The sequence below is a fragment of the Thamnophis sirtalis genome, unplaced genomic scaffold (assembly GCF_051295495.1).
Source record: "Thamnophis sirtalis isolate CommonGarterSnake01/CBP01778 unplaced genomic scaffold, rThaSir2_p1.2 scaffold_8, whole genome shotgun sequence".
NCBI lineage: Eukaryota > Metazoa > Chordata > Lepidosauria > Squamata > Natricidae > Thamnophis > Thamnophis sirtalis.
This window is the reverse complement of record NW_028261388.1, coordinates 57,165,924-57,188,490: the sequence shown is the minus strand read 5'-3', so window position 1 is coordinate 57,188,490 and position 22,567 is coordinate 57,165,924. Positions and strand designations below refer to the sequence as shown.

Sequence of the window (22,567 nt, the reverse complement as noted above, 5' to 3'; positions counted from 1 at the left end):
ACAAGAGGTTGAGAATTGATGGACAGGACTTGATTGTTTTTAAAGAGATACCATCTCAAATATTAAGAGCAAGGAGAGATTACATTTTCTTAACTGAAGAACTCAGAAATTCTCAGATTCCATACAAATGGGAAGTCCCAGCTGGCATTACAGTTACATTTGGCAATCAAAAACACCGCATTAATTCTGTCTGTGAAGCCCGAGAATTTTATTACAAGACCCTGAAGGCGGGACTTCCTGATTCATCCGGACCTGGAGAGAGACAAGGAGAAGGAGAAGACAAGCAGCGAGACACGTGGCTACAAGGCGGAGTGTGTTGCTTTCCTCTTCCGGAAGGGCAGAAGAGTAAAGAATAAAGACTTAGCGATGTTCTTAAAACTTTATGATTTCTGCCTGGGATAAAATGGAAAAGTTGTATATCGATGATGAGACATGGAGACTGAAAGAAGCGTTGCTGATTGTAGACACATATTGTATATAAGATTTGTTTGAACTCTAACTCAAATTGCGCATGAATTATTTTCCTAGGCGAGGAGAGCGGAGATTGCGATCTTTTTGAGTTGTGGTCTGGGTCGAACGGAGTTGGGAGGCGCGTGGGAGAGGGAAGGGTAGCGAAAGCTTAACTAGACTAATTGGGGCTAGAATGCAAGCTGATGTTTGTATGAGTTGCTATTTCAATATAAGGTTAAGAAAGATTAGTCAGAGAGTCTCCAGGAAGGGGGAGTAAATATGTGAGGAGCAATGGACGCGGATAAAATATATATGTGGATATGGATAAAGGCAGGGTGGAAGGTAAAAAATTTACATGTGGATGTGGGTAAGGATAGAATGGGAGGTGTTGGAAATGAAAAATGAAAGAAGTACTTGAGTTTAATGGTTTTATAGAAAGGTTTGGATATTCGGATAAAAAAGAGATAAATTAAAGGTCTGAATAGATAGATAAAGCAATGAGACTTTTAGTTGGGGAATCCTAATTGATTAACTTACCTGGCTCTAATACAGTTTGAAACCCTGCAAGTAGTAAAATAACCGAAATTTGGAATGAGCTACATTGTTTAAGATTTACAGATGATGGGAAGCTGTGTCAATGTAGTGGGTTTATTGATCTTTCTTGTTTTTCTTTTTGTGTGTGTGTTTTTTTCTTTTCTATTTTTTTACTATTCCCTTTTTTTGTTTTTCTTTTATTTTTTTTTAACTTTAAAGTTAGCTGGCTTTATTATACTCAAGTGCTTGTTAAAGAACTATGCCGGGTATGGGACCTGTGAAGCCGTAAGGGGGTTAGGGAGGGGGGATTATAGGGGGGAGGGGGGAGGGTGGAATTACAGTTTCAATTCTTAGAACAATAAGAATTCACTTGTATACTGCGGCTTGTTTTCCTTTTTTTTTTCTTTTTCTCTTTTATTTTCTAAAAAATAAACTGAATAGATTAATTGTAGGGATACACCAAAGTGAGGAGAAGAGGGAAAGAAGAGGGAGAAGTAAAGAGGGAGCGAGAGGGGAATGTAAGGAGGGTGAGATGGAGGGAGGGGGAGACGTCTGAGGGGGAAGGGAAGTAGAAGAGGGGAATGCTGGAGGGGAGAGATGAAAGTTGGAGGGGGAGAAGAAAGGGTGTATGGGGGATTGAAGTGTCATGTTGGGGTTTTTTTTTTATGGTGGATTTTTTCCTTTTTTTTTGTTTTTTGTTACGCACAGTATATAAGTGATTGTATAAAATGAAAATGAAAATGAAATAAATAAAATGTAATTTGAAAAAAAGGGTTTATTCCTGTGATGGGAAACCTATGGCCAGAGGTGGGTTTCTACCTATTCGGTCCGGTACGGGAGAATAGGTAGTAACTCCAGCAGACACGTGACCGTACTGGTATGGCACCATCTTGGTTTTCTGTTCTGCACAGACGCAGAACAATCTTCATGGAAAAATGTAATTTTTTCTTTTTTTCACTGTTGTGCGCATGCACAGACTGTTTTAAGTGCAAATGCCCCACCCACCTGCCCCACCTAGTCACTCCTCACCTCCTGGGTGGTTTCCCTGCCTAAGCTGCCACGTGGTGCTGCCCTGTACCCCAACTGAGCTGCCTCCCCCTCTTGCCTACAGGTAGGTCTCTCTAGCCCACCTCACAGAGCTTGCTGCCCCCCCATCCCCACTAGGCTCGCAACCTTCCCATCCCCTGCCCCTTCCAGGATCCCCACCAGCCCCATTTTGGCTCCCAGCAAGCTTCAGGGAGGCCAACAAGGGCCAAAATAGAGTGAGGGGGGGGCTAGCAAGCCTCCACGCAGCCCCCTGGGAATAAAAGTGGGGGGGGGGTGCTTCAAGAGAGAAAGAAAGAAAGAAATCCTCACCATTTGGTGATCCCCAAGTGCATGGAGCAGAGGTCTGCAAACTTGGCAACTTTAAGACTTGTGGACTTCAACTCCCAGAATTTAGTTCTCCTGGCTGGAGAATTCTGGGAGTTGAAGTCTACAAGTCTTAAAGTTGCCAAGTTTGCAGACCTTTGACATGGAGTTGAGAGCTTAATGAAAGTGCGGCTAGCTATCCTTGCTCAGGCTAAGCTAATCAATAGTGAAAGGGAGAGAGAGTGGGAAGGGAGAAGAAGGGAAGGGAAAGTAAATGTGATATGGCTAGAGGGAGGGAGGGAGAGAGAGAAAAAGGAGAAGAAGGACCACAAACCTGGCACTAGAGATTTGCTTCAGAGGATGCTTTGAAACAGCACAGCAATCCAGGGCTGGAAGGGACCTCAGAGGTCATCTAGTCCAACCCCCTAGTGCAGCAGGAGACCTTATATCATCTTGGTTATTTTAGTGCCTCTAACACAGAGGAGAAATTCCCAGAAATCCCCAGACATTGCCAACCTCTCCCCCCTATTAAAAAAAGCCCCTAGAACCGTGATGATGAACCTATGGCACGGGTGCCACAGATGGCATGTGGAGCCATGTTTTCTGGCACACAACCCATCGGGAGGCTGATTGGCACCTGCGCATGCACACAGTAACCAAAAGTTAATTCAGCTCCTCTTACCTCATGTGAGAAGCTGAACTTTTGGCTGCTCTCTGGATCTCTGCTTGCTGCTCCTGCTCCTTGCCAGCTTGATTGTAAGTTGCCCTGTGCTAGCACGAAGGGGGGGGGGTCCCAAAGCCCACCACCTTCGAAGCCATTTCATGCCTTGCTGGCCCAAATGAAATGGGCTAGCAGGGGGGGAGGATGCTTTTCAAGAAGCCACAAGGGGGGCTGAGATCTGGTTTCTGTCCCACAAGTAAGATTTGGTCCAGAACCAATACCAACATGAAGGTCTTTTATTTGCTCCTTGTACTCCTTCTCTTTGCATTTTTTCCAGGTAAGAAATTAAATTTCTGATTATGTAAAAATAGCTCATAACTCACCTTACTAGACAGCTATTATGTCTAAAAGCAAGATACTCTTCTCCATCTTGTCTGGAGTGCCATTTAATCCACAGCCTGACTTCTGGAATTAATAATGTAAAAATGCAAAGACAAGGAGTGGGGCAGAAACCACCTCTCAGCCCACTTGGGGCTCCATGAAAACCATTCTCCCCCGCACGCTCCAACACCTCAGGAGGCAGGAGAGGGCTGCAGATGTTCTTGTTGATCCCAAGGAGTCTGGGAGTGGGTGTGAATTTCCCCAGACAAACCATTCCACAGCCCTCTCCATCCCCTCTTCTGTGAAATTGCTTTCTCCCATTCTCTGATGTCAGCAAATTCAGAAGAACCCCCAGCTGAGAATTATTGTTGTAGATTGGTTGATTCAGGGAATTTCTTTAGTGTTAACTATAGTGTTAGCTACCATATTTTTTGGACTCTAAGACGCACTGGTGTATAAGACGTACCAAATTTTCAAAGAGGTAAGTAAGAAAAAAAAGTTTTTGTCTTCCCTGGCCCCCAGGAGCACTCTGCAGGCTTCAACAAGGCAGAGGTAAGGCAAAACGCCCCTGCTTTTCACCAAAACGGGAGCATTTTTTCTTTCCCCCAGCCCTGCTGAAGCCTGCAGAGTGCTTCCGAGGACCAGGGAAGACAAAAACACCCCCATTTTGATGAAAAATGGCCCGTTTTTCACACTGGGGAATTTTTTCCTTCCCCCAGCCCTGCTGAAGCCTTCAGAGTGCTTCTGGGGGTGGGGGAAGGCAAAAACACCTCCGTTTGGGTGGAAAATGGCTTGTTTTTTACCCATTTATGGCAAAAATGAGGTGCGGGGGGGGGGTGTTGGGAGGCAAAAATGGCTATATTCGGTGTATAAGACGCACCAACATTCCAATGCTCTTGGGGGGGGGTGCATCTTATATTCTGTAAGTACTGTTATTGTGGGGGGGGGGTTTCAGAGAAAAGACATTAATCACATATGAGTTGTTTTTTCTAAACTCAAACCTCATTCAGGTTAAATGGCTGTATTGGCACTCTGAGATAAATACATGGGTTTTGGGTTGTGGTTTGAGCACTCGGTCTCAAAATGGTTCGCCATCACTCACCTAGAGCAAAAGCTTCATGCAGTATTAAAAAGAATAGAAAAGGGGGCTGCTGTGCCTTGCTTAATGGACGGCTGAATTGGCTATGCCCACCCAGTCACATGCCTGCCAAGCCACGCCCACAAAATAAGCCATGCCCGCAGAACCGGTAATAAAAATAGAGTTCAGAGGAGGCTGTTTTCATCCTCCTGGAGGCATGAGCAAAAGCCTCCGGAGCCTGGAGAGGGCGAATGCCCCCTGCCATGGTGCAGGAGGCCAAGTAGGCTGTGGGCGGGGGTCACAATTAAGGTCTGTTTGGAAGATAGCAGGTGGTTGAGCCTATGAGGTGGTAGTAAATGGTTCTCTTTAAGAGAGGGCAGTTTTATCTGCCTTGAAGGAGGCAATTATTCACCCCATGCTTAATAGATCATCACTGGACTTCGAACATGATATCATTCTGGGCCAGCTCAGAATTAGGAGTGGACCCTAACCCTAAGAACAACAGGACAAATTGCTCAAAATAGTTTTTTTATTGTTTTTTTGCATATAGATAGGAATCTTGCCAGATTAAAGTACACTGTGCATATATATCAGACAAATGCTGTGAAGCATTACAGAAGAAATTTTCTTCCTGCATACCAAGAACTCAATACTAATTTGTCACTTAATTCCTCCCCCCTGCAAATCGATGCAAGATTCCACCACAGGCAACATGTTTCCTCTCCTTGACTCTGGATCCACTCATTGTTGATCAGAAGGGAGAGATTGAGCCTGAAGCCTTTGCTTGGTACAGTCTCCCCAATTCTATTTAACATCTACACGAAGCTGTTGGGCAAAGTCATCCACTGGCATAGAGTACAGTGTCATCAGTATGCCAATGATAATCAGTTGTACATCTCCACTCTGGGCTGACCATGTGATGCTTCCCAAAGCCTGGAGGCAATGAATGTTTGGATGAGGGAGAACTGGCTATGGCTCAACCCTGCCAAGATTGAGTGGTGTGTGTGTGTGTATAATTATTTAGAATTGTAATGTATCTCTTTATAGTCTTTATAACATCACTGTTGATATTTTAAAGAACAAACATCAACTGTAAGGTTATAAAGGAAGATAATTATCTTAAAGAATAATTTCACTGGAAGCTAATCCTTCATGAATAGAGTTAATGGCTGGAAGATAAAATATTGATTATGGCAGTAGAAGTGAATTGTATATGTTTATCTTAGAAATATTTATAGGCACTTTACATTGTACATATACTGTATATTTGTGGTAGACAATAAAAAATGTATTAAATTATATGACATTTGCAGGAGGAAAATGAAAAAAAGAGTCACCATAAGGACCATTCAGACAGTGAGTCAACATCGTCTGATAAGTGAGTATATAGAGTGTTTTACTCTGTTTAATTAATTTTTCCTGTCATGCAAATTTTCTTTGTATATTCTGTTTCTTCTGTGTGTGGTTATGTTGCTACAACTTACTACAAGTTGTACTCAAGTATATAAAACTGCACTCAAGAATAGTTTTCATGTTACTGGAGTCATTTAGAAAGAAGAAAAATATCAATGAAACTTTTTGGGCAGGCAGTACCTCATATATGTTTTAAATCTGATTAAAGGAAAAATAATTTTTAGCCTTAAAAATAATATCTGCAATTTCACTGTTAAATAAGGCCCCCCATAGTTGTAGATCAATGCTGTCCCCACCCCCACCAGCTCCATGGCCCACTTGCAGCCGGCAAGCACTTCCCTTTCACTGGGACTGTCCCCGGCCATTCCCCGATGTGGAAAAGCCACAGCCACTGGCAGCAATGTCAACTGCATCATCTGCATGGCCTGAGAGGGACAGTGAGGCTCCCCTGGTGGACTAGGCTTTGGCACTCACACTGGTCTCACCTTCCTCTGCCGGAGACCTCCAGATCCCCCTTTCCAGCCTTGCCTGATCTCCCACAGGAAGTGGAGGACGATCTGTGTATGGAAGCATGGAGGAGAAAGTTTGCAGGAAGCAGTTTCCTCTAAGTCCAACGTCTGCCTTGACAGATCTCTGGAGAAGAGGAGTGGATGGCGGGGAGTTGCATGAGAGAATGCTGCCACAACAAGCCAGCTTCCTTATCACATATGATTGGAAACGGGGATTCCCTTTTGAGAAGGGCCAGCCTCCCTTGGGCAGGACTAAGGGAGCACTGCTACTGATGTGCAGATGTGAAGGGGCGCCACAAACCCCCTGGAATGTCTTCAATAGCTCCTGACCCGGTGGCCAGGAAGACAGCCATTGTGAGCTGTCAGAGTTGAGGTGGCTTCACAAAGAGAGAGAAAAAAAGCAGCTTGGAATGTCTGGGTGAGATCGTGATAATACCCTGGGGCACACTGTATTCAAAAGTGTGTTTTTTCTCCCTGATTGATTGACTGAGAACAAAGAGAGAAGGCAAAGGGGGGGGTGGATTACCCCGCCAGAAAGGAGCAGCAGAGAAGCGAACACCAATAAAAATAAATTATTCATCAAATAGTTTTGGGAGGATGGTTTGGAGAAATAGAGAGCAGTCTGGACAGAGCTGATTGCTAGTGAAAATTTAAAAACTTGATATTGAATATTTAAAGAATTTGGAACTCTGAGGTTGCTCTTGGATTTTTTTTCCTCTTCCTTCCCTACTCTTTTCAGTAACAACAGTGTCATCTAGTGGCAACAGAGAGAATATATTAGAAAAATATTAAAAAATAATGGCCTGGACAACGCAAAGCTGCTTGATAAACAGAGTGATGATAAAAACTGTCACATAAGACAAAATGCCAGCTATGGATTCATCTTTTGTACTTTTGTTTTCCACTTTCCTGATTATAACTTTGGAGCTCTGGAATTGCTTTGGAACTGTGGAGCTTTTGCTTATATTAAGAATGGAAGTTATTTTCTTTAGGTGGATCTGTACCTTGTTCCTTTTTAAAATCAACTTCCTTGGTTTTTCCCCGTAATTTTCCACTCAGTGGGTACTTACTGGAGGGAATAAGGGGGATTAAAGATATTTTTTTATTTTACAATTGTAGTCAATTTTTTTACTATTTTTTTTCTCTTTGCTCTCTTTGTTGGAATTTGTTTTTTTTTTTTTTGTCTTTCTACCCTTCACTGCAATTGGACTAGGGTAACAAGAACCTGACGCTTGGAGGAAATAAGGGGAACTAAAGACATATTTTTATTTTACAATTGTGGTCAATTTTTTACTATTTTTTTCTTTTTCCTTTTTGTTGGAATTTGGTCTTTTTTTCCTTTCTCTCTTTTTATTTTACTACTACAATTGGATTAAGGTAACAAAAACCTGAAGCTTGGCCCACCAGACTTGGAGAGGTGACCTTCAAAATTTAGATTTTTTTCCCTTCTTTTCTCTCTCTCTCTCTCTCTCTCTCTCTCTCTCTCTCTCTCTCTCTCTCTCTCTCTCTCTCTCTCTCTCTCTCTCTCTCTCTCTCTCTTTTGGGGGGAGGATATTTGGATGATAAAAATAAATCAACAAGATGAAGAAGATTACAGCATATTCTTCATCGACAGCAACAATCTCCAGTCCTATAGCACAAAAATCATCAAATACAACAATACACAAGATAAAGCTAGTATGGAGTTAAAGAGTATTCTACAGGCTATGCATGAAGATCTCAAAGAAAGAATAGACAAAGACTTGATGAAGACTTGAAAGTGGTTAAAGAGATAATGGGAAAAATGAGCAGAGATTGCAGAAAGTGGAAGAAAAGGTGGAAATAACAGAGAAGAAAATGGAGGAGATGGACTGACAACAACAGATAAAAATCAAGAAAAGATAAATATATCTTGGGAGATGGACAAGGCTGACTATTATTTAAGATTCCAAGAGAACCTAGCAGAAAAAATTGCCGATATATTGGCGGACGGACTGGAAGAATCCAAGGCAAAGGTGCTAAGTGGGATTGATGAAACTTACAGGGTCCATACAAGATATAATATAAGAAATAAATTACCCAGAGAGGTACATGTATGATTTATTAAGAAAACACTGAGAACAGAGATCCGGCAAGCTTCCAAGTAATACCACAATAAAATACAAATCTAAAAAAATAATAGTCCTCAAACAACTGCCATAAGGATGAGAGATCTAAAAAGAGAATATCAACTCCTGACAAAATGCCTAATAAAAAAGTTAATTTCAGATGGTTAATACCAGAAGAGATACTAATAACTTGGCAGGAACAAAGATATAGGCTGGATACAGTAGAGAAGGCAGAGTTATTTTATGAACAATACTTTGGAGCACAAGAAGAAGAGAGACAGAGAGAGGAAAGTGGAACAAAACTACAAGAAGAGAAGGTGAAAGAAGAGAGAGAACTAGCTAAAGAACAAGAAAAAATGGCGTTAAGAGAAGGAGCAAGAGCAAAAGAGATTAAAGAACAAATGGAGATGAGAGTGACTAGATCGACTAAAACGACAAATAATTAAGACATAGAAGAAGAAATAAAAATAATCTCATTAAACATAAATGGACTAAATTGGAACATAAAAAGAAAGAGGACATTTAATAAGTTAGAGAAATTGAAATTAGATATAACATGCCTGCAAAAAGTGTGGGCGCTTAGCAGCTGCACAAACAGGACAGCTGGCAACATAAAGTTCAATGTCCTTCTTCAAAGATGGCCACCAAAACTGTCGTTTCACAAGATGCAGTGTCTTCACAAAACCAAAGTGCCCCGCCAACTTGGAATCATGTGCCCGTTGGAGAACCACGAGACGAAGAGAGGCAGGGACATAAAGTTTCGCTCCAATCCATGGCAAATCGTCTCTCATTGTGCATTCACCTTGATGCTGCTGGAACCAATCATCCTGAGGAAGGGCCTTTTTGAGGTCGGAAAGGAAATCTTGAGACACGTCCACCTTAGTGTGTGTCTGTTGCCTAGTAACAACAGGAGCAGCGAGGCTGGATGCGGGAACTACGGGTTGAACAATACTCAGCTTAGAGCAGTTGTACTGAGGGAGTCTGGACAAAGCATCAGCCATGAAATTCTTCCCCCCCTGGGATGTACTTAAGTGTGAAATTAAAACAATTGAAATGCTGAGCCCATCGCATCTGCTTAGGGGAGAGTCGCCTGGGAGTCCTCAAAGCTTCCAAGTTCTTATGGTCAGTCCACACCTCAAACGGGTGTTTAGCGCCCTCCAGGAAATGGCGCCATGTGGTCAAAGCCCAACGTACAGCAAATGCCTCTTTCTCCCAAATCGCCCAACGTCTCTCTGTCTCTGTGAGTTTACGAGAGGTGTAGGCACAAGGTTGTAGATTACCTTGGTCATTCGTCTGAAGCAAAACGGCTCCCACTGCCACGTCGCTGGCATCAGCTTGAACGACAAAAGGCTTGTCCATATCTGGATGCTTCAGAACTGGCTCTTCGGCAAAAAGTCTCTTCAACTTTTCAAACGCAGCTTGACACTCCATGGTCCAATTCAACGGCTTGCTAGGTTTAGGTTTCGGCCCACCCTTGGACTTCAACAAATTAGTGATGGGAAGTGCAATTTTGGCAAAAGAAGGGATGAACTGACGGTAGAAATTAGCAAAACCCAAAAATTTCTGCAATTGCCTCCGTGTGCAGGGCGCCTCCCACTCAGTGACCGCCTTGACCTTAGCGGGGTCCATTTCCACCCTTGTGGGTGAGATGCGATACCCAAGGTAGTCTATCTTCTCCTGGTGGAATTCACATTTGGATAACTTGGCATAAAGTTCCGCAGCTTGGAGTTTCTTCAGGACAGTGCGGACCAACTTGACGTGGTCTTCATATGTTTGCGTGTAAATAAGGATATCATCTAAATATACGATAATGCCTTTGTAAAGGTGGTCATGCAAAATCTCATTAATTAGCTGCATGAAAACTGCAGGTGCCCCCTGCAGGCCAAAAAGCATTACACGGAACTAGAAGCACCCCAGGGGGCAGTTGAAAGCAGTCTTCCACTCATCTCCCTCCTTTATTCGGACTCTATAGTATGCCTCCCTTAAGTCCAGTTTAGTAAAAATGCGGCCTTTTCCCAGTTGGGCCAGCATGTCCTTCATCAGAGGCAAAGGGTAGAGATTATGAGAAGAGATTGAATTAAGGTTCTTAAAGTTCACACATAAGCGCAGAGAGCCATCTTTCTTCTCCCTGAATAGTACAGGGGCCGCCACCTTGGGTCTGGCTGGTTCAATGAAACCCCTTTGTAAGTTTTTGTCAATAAACTTCCTCATTTCCTCCATCTCCCTGGGCGACATAGAGTAAATTTGGGGTTTTGGAAGCGGCACTCCAGGCAAAATCTCAATGGAGCAGTCAGTGCTCCTGTGGGGTGGAAGCTTATCCAAAGATTTTTCACTAAAAACCCCTTTTAAGTCCCAATATTCTTTCGGAATCTTTTCCTCCCCCTCAATTTTCTCCTGGCCCCTGGCGGCCAATGCGGGGCTGGAGCCACCAGGCTCAGGGGCGTTGGCATCCCCGTCTGGGGCTGTGCTGGTCCGGATGCGCAGCCACCCCTCCCTCCAGTTAATGCGAGGGTTCCATTTACGAAGCCAGGGGAGTCCCAAAATAAGGGGTCTGTCCATCCCAGGTGCCACAATAAAAGAGATCAATTCCACATGGGTGCCCATTTTCATCTCTAGAGGTTCAGTGTAGAAATGGGCCGGGCCTCCCCCTGCAATGGATCCATCGATTTGGCAAAAAACAATAGGGGTTTTCAAAGTCCTCAATTTTAAGCCCAGTTTCTCAACCATTGCAGGATTAATCATACATCTAGAACAGCCCGAATCGAGTAGAGCGGAAAGCCGCTCCGTCTCCCCACCAGATGGCACCCCTAACTCAATTGGGATCAACATGGGGCCTTTATGTGAACTCACACATTGAGGCGAGCCGTCGTCATCAGAGGAGCTGGTGGTCACGTCCGCTCCCTCCTCCATCTCCGGCTGGAAACACTGGGGGGTATTTTCAGCAGCGAGCGCAGCTCCCTTCTTTTTCCCCAGGGCCTTGCTTGCCTTCCCTTTCCTCTTGGTAGGGGTTTGGGCGGGCGGAGGAAGTTTAACGCGGCAATCCATGGCGCGATGGCCTCCTTTTCCACAACGGAGGCACATGAAAGGATTGTCTTTGCTGGTGGAGCTTCCCTTCCCTTCACCCCTGATGCGGAATGGGGCCCTTTGAGCTGGGGGGGGGGTGATCTCTCTGCTTTTTCCCCTTTCACACGTTGAATTCTAATCAAGTCTAGTTCAACATCTGCTGTATTTTCATAGCCAGCAACAATTCGCTTAGGAAGGTGTCTGTTAACGCATTGTTGGTAAATGTCCTCATTTAATCCCAATGCAAACTGATCCTGAACCTCTTCAGCCACTGGCTTATTTCCCTGTTTTAGGGCCATAAAATTCACCTTCCCTCGTCTCTCAATCAGCGGGTCATCAAACCTCCTTTTTAGTGCAGTCATAAAGCCATTAAAATTCCTCAGGACAGGGGAATTACATTGGTATAAGCTCACCATCCAAACCGCCGCTTTTTCTTCCAAAGAAAGTGAAACTATTCGCACTTTCATCTCATCTGACTCTAAAACTTGGCCATATTTTTCCAAATAGTTGCAAATCTGCATGACGAAAGGACCCAACCTCTTTGTATCACCGTTATATTTTACTGGTAAGGGAGGGACTTTTGCACTTCTGCGTCTTCTGGGGGACTCCCCTACTCTGGCAACAGCCATGGCTGTGGGGGAGGGAGACTGTTTCTGGGTTTGCTTGCTCCCATCCCCCCTCGGCCTCTTCACCCTCCCTAAATTTATGCAAGGAGTACCTTTGTGCAAATTCTTCCGTTTGCTCTCTTTCCATTTCTCTCTCCCGGGACCTCCTCTCGGTCATAGTTTCTTTCCAGTCTGCTGGGGTTTTCCTTTGTTTCCGTCTGGTGACTCCTGCATCCAAATTCTCATAATCCTCATAATCCTCTTTTTGCCCCACTCCCAAAGTCCATCGGGGCTGAACCCCAGGCTTCTCTATCCTTAGGCCAGCTAGCCTTTCAGGTAAAGTTGGTTCTGCAGTTTCTCTTTCAACCTCCTCATCATCGCTTGCTTGCAATGACATTTTCTCCGTCCTTCTTGTGAGTACACCCCCCCACGGTAGGTTGAAAACTCTTGCTGGGGTGTGAATCAGTCTTTTGCTTACTGTCAGCACTCCTCCATTGAATAATTAGGAAAGAAAACCACGAGACTCCATTGACAGAAATCAAGTGTACTTTTACTAATTATAAATGATTCGAAGCGTGGCAAAGCGAAAGACTGATTATTTAGGCGCGAAAGCAAATGATATATAGAATAACCCATTCCCCTCCCCTTGGCATCCCAGTTACAGTCCAATCATAATTCTCCCAAGTGTCAGGTGTGAGATAACTTCGAAAGGCATCACCCAGATGGAACGTCGGTGCCGTTGGCCTTGGCGGGAAACCTCCTCCGCATGCGCAGCAAGAGAGGCAGCAAACTCCAGGATCCTCCTCCAGCACAATTAGTATTCCCCTCCCAAATACCATGCCCCCCTCCCCCATTTCAATGGCAGCCGAAGCAGCAGCAAAGCAGAGGCTGACAACAACACAAAAAATATTTGGATTATCCGAAATTGAGGAAGCTGTATATGACACTTGCTGATCAAAGCAAAAAAGATGTGACGTTGTATATCAAAAAGTCAATACAATCAAAGCAAATATTTGAAGTTGAAAAAGGAATATTGATAGTGGAAATAATGATGAATAACAAAAAAAAATTGATGGTGGCGATATATGCGACAAATGAGAATCAAAAAGAATTTTATGGACAACTTCACAAAAAGATAATAATAGAATATAAATATTAGGGGACTTTAATGCAATAGTAAATAATGAGTTGGATTATAAAACTGCAAAGTTGAAAGCAAGTTAAGGAGAACATTGCCTAAAACATTCTTTACAATGATGGAGGAATTAAGTGTACAAGATGTATGGAGAAGACGACACTTGAGAGAAAAACAATATACATTTTACTCAAATAGACATGTGTCGTGGTCAAGAATAGACATGATTTGGACAACAATAGATTTAATTGCTAAAACACAAAAGATTGCTAGAGAAATAAGTATATGGCCAAACCACAATCCAATAATAATGACATGAAAAGGTCAGAGGAAAAAAAATGAAATAGACATTAAATCAAAATCTATTAAATAAAAAAGAATCTCAACAATATATGGAAAAAGAATTTAACTTTTTTTTCAAAGAGAATAAGAAGGAGGACACATCCCTACAGAATGTGTGGGATACCATATACTAGAGGACTAGTAATGACTTATCTAGGAAAAAGAAACAAACAAAACAGACAAACACAAAAGAAGATAGCGGAGGAACACAGGAGACTGGAAATAGAACTACAAAGAAACCCACAAAATGCTAAAATTAAAAATTTGATGGACCTACAAAAACATAAATTTAATTTAATGGAAAACAAAGAAGTGGCAAATAAAGTAAAAGCCGCAGGACAATTTTTTTTTGAAAACGCTGATAAACCAGGACGATGGTTGGCGTACAAGATGAAAAAAGAGAAAGAAAAAAAATCATAATCCAATTATCAGACCAAGAAGGGAATATTTGTTATCAAAAGGAAGAAAAGGAAAAAAATAGCAAAATATTATAAGGAACTATACCAGCAAGACACAGTGGCAGAGGAAAAGATAAAACACTATCTAGAGAAGGCAGAAATACCTAAGATTCCAGAAAAATTTAAAAAGGCACTAGAAGAGAGAATAACAATGATGGAAGTAATAGAAGCAATAAAAAGACAAAAAAAGGGGAAACACCAAGCCCAGATGGATTACCAGCAGAATTTTATAAAACATTACAAGATGTGCTAAGCAACATCATGCTAGAAGTATTCAATGAGCTGTTATTGAAATAAAAAATACCAGATTCTTGGTCAGAGACGTATATAACTCTTATCCCAAAAGAAAAAAACAAACTTGCAGCAAATGAAGAACTACAGTTGCAAGAAAAAGTATGTGAACCCCTTGGGATTACATGGAGTTTTGCATGAATTGGTCATAAAATGTGCTCTGAACTTCATCTAAGTCACAACAATAGACAAACACAGTCTGCTGAAAATAATACTACACAAACATTAGATGTTACCATGGTTTAATTGCATATAACATGTAAACATTCACAGTGCAGGGAGGAAAAAGTATGTGAGCCCCTAGCCTAATGATGTCTCCAAGAGCTAATTGGAGCCAGGAGTGAGCCAACCTTGGCTCCAATCAGTGTGATGATATTGGATGTGTTGCTGACAGCTATTCTGCCCTTTAAAAACACACACCTGTTGTGGGTTTACTGGTTTCAAGAAGCACTGTCTGATGTGAACCATGCCTCGCAGAAAAGAGCTCTCAGAAGACCTACGATCAAGAATTGTTGACTTGCATGAAGCTGGAAAGGGTTACAAAAGTATCTCCAAAAGCCTTGATGTTCATGTGTTCATGGTAAGACAGTCTACAAATGGAGAAAGTTTAGCACTCTTGCTACTCTCCCTAGGTGTGGTCGTCCTGTAAAAATGACTGCAAGAGCACAGTGCAGAATGCTTCATGCGGTAAAGAAGAATCCTAGAGTGTCAGTTAAAGACCTGTAGAAATCTCTGGCACATGTTAACATTTTTGTTGACACATCTACAATAAAGAAAACTTTAAACAAGAATGGAGTACATGGGAGGACACCACGGAGGAAGCCATTGCTGTCCCCCCAAAAAATATTGCAGCACGTTTGAAGTTTGCAAAAGAGCTCCTGGATGTTCCACAGCACTACTGGCAAAATATACTGTGGACAGATGAAATCAAAATTGAATTGTTTGGGAAAAACACACAATACTATGTGTGGAGAACAAAAGGCACAGCACACCAACATCGAAACCTCATCCCCACTGTAAAACATGGCGGAGGGAGCATCATGGTTTGGGGCTGCTTTGCTGCCTCAGGGCCTGGACGGATTGTTGTCATTGATGGGAAAATGAATTCCAGAGTTTATCAAGACATTTTGCAGGAAAACGTACGACCATCTGTCTGCCAACTGAAGCTCCGCAGGGGATGGGTGATGCAACAGGACAATGACCCAAAGCATACAAGTAAGTCAATACAAAAATGGCTTCAACAGCACAGAATACGCCCTCTGCAGTGGCCCAGTCAGAGTCCTGACCTCAACCCGATTGAAATGCTGTGGCATGACCTTAAGAGAGCGATTCACACCAGACATCCCAAGAATATTGCTACACTGAAACAGTTTTGTGAAGAGGAGTGGTCCACAATTACTCCAGATCGTTGTGCAGGTCTGATCTGCAACTACAAGAAACGTTTGGTTGAGGTTATTGCTGCCAAAGGAGGGTCAACCAGTTATTAAGTCCAAGGGTTCACATACTTTTTCCTCCCTGCACTGTGAATGTTTACATGTTATGTGCAATTAAACCATTGCAACATCTAATGCTTGTGTAGTATTATTTTCAGCAGACTGTGTTTTTCTATTGTTGTGACTTAGATGAAGTTCAGAGCACATTTTATGACCAATTCATGCAAAACTCCACATAATCCCAAGGGGTTCACATACTTTTTCTTGCAACTGTATAGACCAATTTCTTTATTAAACATGGATTACAAAATCTTTACATCAATAATGGCGAAAAGACTCAAAAGACTGTTAAGTGAATTTATTAACTCAGATCAAAATTTTCTACCCAAAAGACAGATTAGAGATAATATGCAAATTATATTGAATGTATTAGAATATTACAAAGTACATACCGGGAAACAAATGGCATTGTTATTTTTGGATGCACAGAAAACTTTTGATAATGTAAATTGGCAATTTCTGATAATGCAACTGCAAATGATGGATTTGGGATAGAGATTCATAAATATGGTTAAAACTATTTATAAAGAACAACAGGTTAAGCTGATGGTAAATGGAGATATAACAGAAAAAGTGCCAATTAGAAAAGGGACAGGGAAGGGTGCCAGCTATCTCCACTATTATTCATATTGACACTAGAAGTTTTGAACAGAATGATAAGTCAAGATAAAGATATAAAAGGAATGAAAGTTCAAAAAGAATATAAATTGCAAGCATTTGCAGATGACTTGGTATTTATTATTGAAGATCCAATAGAAACAGGTCCAAAACTACTAGAGCAAATAGAAGAGTATGGATGAGTGGCAGGATTTAAAATTAATAAAGATAAAACAATTTTTTTAGTGAGAAACAGAAAAGAGAAATAATGGAGAAATTAGATATTCAAATATTAAAAAAAAGTGAAATATTTGGGAATACAGCTGACTTCGAGATGCGTAACTATCAAGAAAGATAATTATTATAAAATAAGAAATCAAATTGGATATAGAGAAATAGAAAAACTTACAGCTATCACTAATGGGAAGAATAGCGGTAATTAAGATGGATATATTACCAAGAATATTATTTTTATTCCAAACAATACCCATAAAACTGGAAAAACAGTACTTCAAAAAATAAAATAAAATAATAGGAAAATATATTTGGCAAGGAAAGAAAGCAAGAATTAATATAAGAATGTTACAAGATTCAAGGATTAAAGGTGGATTTGGTTTACCGAATTGGGAATTATACTACCAAGCAGCAGTTCTAACATGGATAAAAGAATGGCTATTATTAAGAAATGCAAGGTTATTATCCTTGGAGGGACACGATATGCAATTGGGTTGGCACGCATTTTTGTGGTATGGGAAAAATAGAATACATGGTTATTTTCAGAGACACTATGTAAGAAATGGTTTATATGCAGTATGGGAAAAAGTGAAAGAAAAGCACTATATGGAAATACCAATGTGGCTTTCAACGGTGGAAGCTTTGACACATCCAAATATTAGTAGTATGAAAAAGGTTATTAGGTACAAAGATATACTAACAACACAGGGAGAACTAAAACAGAAGAAAGAATTAGAAGAACAAGGGATTTATATAGGATGGTTTAAACAAATGCAAATACAAACAAGATATGAGAAGGATGTATGATTTTAATATGGAAAATTCAGAATTAGATAGGATACTCATGGGAACGGATGAAAAATGATTTAAAAATTTAAAAATTGTAGTTACCTACTTAGAACAAATTTAGAAGTAGAAGAAGTTAAAGAAACAATGACAAGATAGGCAAAAAACTTTGGATATACAATAGAACTAGAAAAATGGCAACAACTATGGGAAAGGAATATAAATTGACTATAGCGACAGCCTACAAAAATAATTTATATAAAATGTTTTATAGATGGCACATTCCACCTGAAAGATTAGCAAACATGTTTAAGGATAAATCAGCTAAATGTTGGAAATGTCACCAATTGCCAGGAACATATTATCATATGTGGTGGACGCGCAGGGATGCAAAAAGCTATTGGATTAAAATACAAACATGGTTAGAGAAAATGATACATCAACCAGTAGAGTTTAAGCCAGAGGTATTTTTATTGGGTATTCTACCAGAGAAATATAGTAAAGAAGATTCATATTTGATTGTACAAATAATAACAGTAGCTAGAATTGTATTTGCACAAAATTGAAAAGCAGACAAAATCCCATCGGAATGGGAGGTAATAAAGAAGATATTAAACTGTGCAGAAATGAACAGGTTGACATTGGGAATAAAGGACAAAGAGAAATCAGTATACTACAGGACATGGGAGTGATTTTACGAGTGGCTTGAAAAAAGATATAAATACAAAGAAAAAGGAACAAAACATGAAATAAATATCTCAGATGACAGATTATTAAATTAGGGGGAGGGGAAATAAGAAAATACTAAAATGTAAATATACAGGCAGAAAAATGATATAAGCAGAACTAATATTAGAAATAAAATGTAAACAGAGAAAATTATTGGTATGAAAATATAAAGTTGGGATCGCTGAAATGCCACCCTGAGAAAGTAAATAAGCAAGGAGAACAACGGAAAGGAGAGAGGATGAGGAGGGAAAAGAAGGAAAGGTAAAGCAGAGAAAGTAAGGGTGGGGAATTAAGAGTAGGAGAGAGGGTAAGAAAGAGGAGATCCAAAGAGAAAAAGGAAGGAGAGGAGGAAAGAAGAAGATAGAGAAGGGAAGTTAAGATGGAAGGAGAAAGGTGTTGCAAAACAAGATGGAGACACAGGATGGCAAGAAAGTGACCCAAACTGTATTATATATGTGTGTGTGTAAAAATGAATACAGGAACTATGATGAATTCACAAATGTTAAATAGCAATTATAAGAATGTATATCTAAGAATGAATTTGAAAGGGAAAAATAAAAAACTTTTTTACAAAAAAATAAAAAAATGCATTTGACACCCCTGCAATAGAACAAACTGCACCACTAGACCAAATACATATACCATATTTTTCGGAGTATAAGACGCATCGGAGTATAAGACGCACCAAGGTTTTGAAGAGGCATTTTTTTAAAAAAAGTAGGTAGGTAGATAGAGGGATAGAGAGGGAGGGAGAGAGAAATACAGTAGGTAGGTAGGTAGAGAGAGAGAGAGAGTAGGTAGGGAGAGGGAGAGAGAAATACAGTAGGTAGGTAGGGAGAGAAAAAGTAGGTAGGTAGCAGTGACGTGTGGTGAGGTTTATGGCTGGTGAGGCACTGACACAGGGGTTTCAAATTTTTTTGAAAAAGGCATGAGCTGAGGCCAGGCTGAGCTAGTTGCTGCCAGAGCCTCTAAAAAGCCTCTAAAAAAAACGGCCTCTACAGGAGGCAGGAGAATGACGTGCCTCATCTACGTCAGGAATTTTTCGGCTTTTAACCCTTGCTTAGCTCTGCTCGAGTGATCATAAAGTCAGACTAGATGAGGCACCTTGTTCTCCTGCCGCCTCCTGTAGATGACACTTTTGACGACACATGCTGATGCTCTCTGCCTCCCCTGCCTCCTCTGACTACACGTCCCTGGTAGGTAGGTAGATAGAGAGACAGAGAGAGTAATACAGTAGGTAGTGATAGAGTAGGTAGGTAGGTAGATAGAGGGATAGAGAGAGAGAGAGAGAGAGAGAGAGAGAGAGAGAGAGAGAGAGAGAGAGAGAGAGAGAGAGAGAGAGAGGTAGGTAGATAGGTAGGTAGGTAGGTCAATGTTCCCAGGTGAATTTATCCCTGTGCTAAAGAAAGAAATCGCTGATAACCTGGAGCACCTAAGACTTGTTTCTGCTGGCACAACACTTGATCAATGTAATTCTCATCAATCACTCTAACTAAAGAGCTTTCTGAAAGGGGGGAGGGAGAAAGTTTTTGCACTCTGCAAACTTCCCAAAAATGGCCTGCTTTTCGTGAAAACGGCCCCGTTTTTTTTCAAATAAAAGGCATGAATAGCCTTGGGGGGGCTTGCAGAGTGCTCCTGGGGTGGGCAGAAACGAGCAAAAAAGCGGCCCATTTTTTGCATAGCCTTATAGAGGCTTATAGAGTGCTGCTGGGGCTTGGGGGGGGGGGGCAAAAATCAGTCCATTTTGTGCTCATTTCTGCCCTCCCCAGCCCCCAGAAGCTCTCTGTAAGCCTCCATAAGGCTATACACAGCCATTTTGGTGAAGGGGGTGGGGCTTCAGGAGACAGAAAACCGTATTCGATGTATAAGACACATCCAGATTTTCAGCCTCTTTTTTGAGGAAAAAAGGTGCATCTTATACTCCGAAAAATACGGTAATTTTTAAGCTTGCAGTTAATTGGTCATGAATAAAATCTTCATAACAATGTAACTGCTGATCTCATAGGGGTATAGTATATCTTTATTTCACCTGACAGAACCAAAATCTATTCATTATCAATAGCTTAGTAAACATTTAAGCCAGTTTAAATGTATTGGGGGGGGGGGCATTGTTCCATTGCATTCTTTGTCTGATTCAGTGCCCTAAATAAATTATTGAAACCTGTCTGACTTTTCAAATGTATCTATACTATAAACTAGTACCCAAAGATTTTAAAATATTTTTTAAAATGTTTTAAAATAAAAAACTAATTTTATTTATTGATATCTTACTTTGTCTTTTAATTCACAGTTCTGGGAAGAGGAAAAGGGGACCTTTTAAAACTATCAAGTTTGGGACCAACGTTGATTTATCAGATGACAAGAAGTACGTAAAGCCACATATACAATATTAAACACTTTCCTTTTATTACCAGTTGAATAATTTTATTAAAGGAGAGGAAGGAAGGAAGATGGGAATGAGAAGACAGGAGGGAGGAAAGGAAGGAAGAAAAGAGCGAGATTGGAATGAGAGAGAGGGTGGGTCTGAAGGAAGTCTTACCTTAGCACTTGGCCACCAGCAACCCTGCTTCCTTTTGCCATCCCCTTGCCTCTCCTCCTGGCCTCTCCAGGTGGTCTTTCATCCTATCGCTGAGGGTGCTTTGGTTACAAAGTCGGATCTCCTTTCATGGAGAGGGAAAGGGCCTTCCTCTGACCCATGCACTTTGCCCTCCCGCACCCACCATGAGCAACCTGGCCAAGGAGAGCAAGCATAGCAGCTTACCTCCTTGAAAAGGAAAGGTAAGCGCAGCCGTGTACCCCCTCGGGGAAATGGGGCTGGGCTGGGCTGGACTGCAGGGTCCCAGTGCCCCGGGAGCTCAAGGGCCAAGCTGAGTGCTTGCCTGCACCACCATCCAGGGGTTCTCTCCGTGGCCTGAGAGAGACAGCAAGGCTCCTCTGGTGGACTAGAATTGGCGCTTGCCCAAGCCTTCCTCTGCTGGAGACCTCCAGTTCCCCCCTTCCAGCCTTGCCTGGCCCCCGACAGGAAGTAGAGGACAATGCTGCTTCATGTAGAAGTGTGGAGCAGAAAGTTTGTAGGAAGCAGTTTTCTCTGTGTCCAACTTCTGCCTTGACAGATCTCTGAAGAAGGGTGGTGGTGGTGGCGGGAAGCTGCATGAGAGAAGGCTTCCCCAACAAGCCAGCATCCTTATCACACATGATTGCCAGCCTCCTTGTGCAACTATAATTGTTCCCCTGCCGCCTCTGCTCACCCATTCCAAGCTTGGAGATTTTTATTCATAACTGAGCTTACAAACTGATAATCATGCCTGGGCTTGGGGAGAAGGCCCTCTCCTTTATGGATAAAAGTCCCCAAACTTGGAATGTGTGCATATGTGTGAGCACACACATATGCACTTGGCTGCCAGATGTTTGTGGGGGGAGGGCAAGGAGCTTGTAGGGCACCGAATTGTCCCTACATTGAGTTAGCTGGTGCAACTTGTTCCATCCCGACCCAGCCGTCCCGAGTCAGCCATACCTAATGAGCAGCATCGAGCCAGCCGCGCCCACCTAGTTGCGGCGACCCAGCTACTGGCCCTTTGAGGGCAAGCATAATGCTGATGTGGTCTTCAATGAAATTGCATTTGACACCCCTGATTTAGTTTTTTTTAAGTTGAATGTTTTTGCTTTTACATGTAAAAAATCTAGAACAAAAGAGATATTATTTTCTATATTAGAAATTCAATTCAAGTATTTTTCTCGATCAATGTATAAATGAGATATTGATTTTTCTTTAAAATAACACCTTTATTCACTCAAATCATTTTTTCTTAATCGATGACAATTATTTATTTAAAATTATATTCCACCTAAAATAACTGGAGTAAGTTTTTTAGAGCATTCAGAAAATATTTTTTTCAGAAAACACCAAGCTGCCAGCCACATTGATTAGTATCTCAAATTCTCATCTGATTATCCATTGTGGGTAATATTTATTAAATATATCAGGACAATTTACATACACCATCAGTACCATGACAGTCTGAAGAATAAATATTTCCTCCCTAGAATTAGACTAATGGTTATATTTTAAATCATGCATTTTTGCAGAATAAGATTAAAGGTGGAAGGTCTAAATATTATATCCCAGCTGAGAGACTGAAGGGACATTTATGCTCATCTTTTTAGGGTTGATATATGTAGATGATGGCTTAAGAATTATTAATTAAATTTGATTTATATGTGTCTGATTTGTATGCTCATTTTGAACACTTGTTTTGGACAAGTTGCTTTAATACATTGTAACAACTTAATAATTTTCTCTTTCACTCACCTATGTCATTCTTCCTTTCAATTGTCATTATTACACTTGGTTGCTCTTAGTTTTCTCATGGG

General features: G+C 41.3%; 1 protein-coding gene across 10 annotated transcripts in view; it reads left to right on the top strand.

Moving 5' to 3' along the window:
* The window catches only part of KDM6A (lysine demethylase 6A), a 281,963-nt gene that overhangs the window by 232,846 nt on the left and 26,550 nt on the right, over positions 1-22,567 (top strand). For all 10 annotated transcript variants that reach the window (XM_014069580.2, XM_014069584.2, XM_014069582.2 and 7 more), the window contains 2 exons: positions 5,768-5,832; positions 20,487-20,561. In XM_014069580.2, the coding sequence (XP_013925055.2) occupies positions 5,768-5,832; positions 20,487-20,561 (140 nt within the window). The remainder of the gene's footprint in view (positions 1-5,767; positions 5,833-20,486; positions 20,562-22,567) is intronic.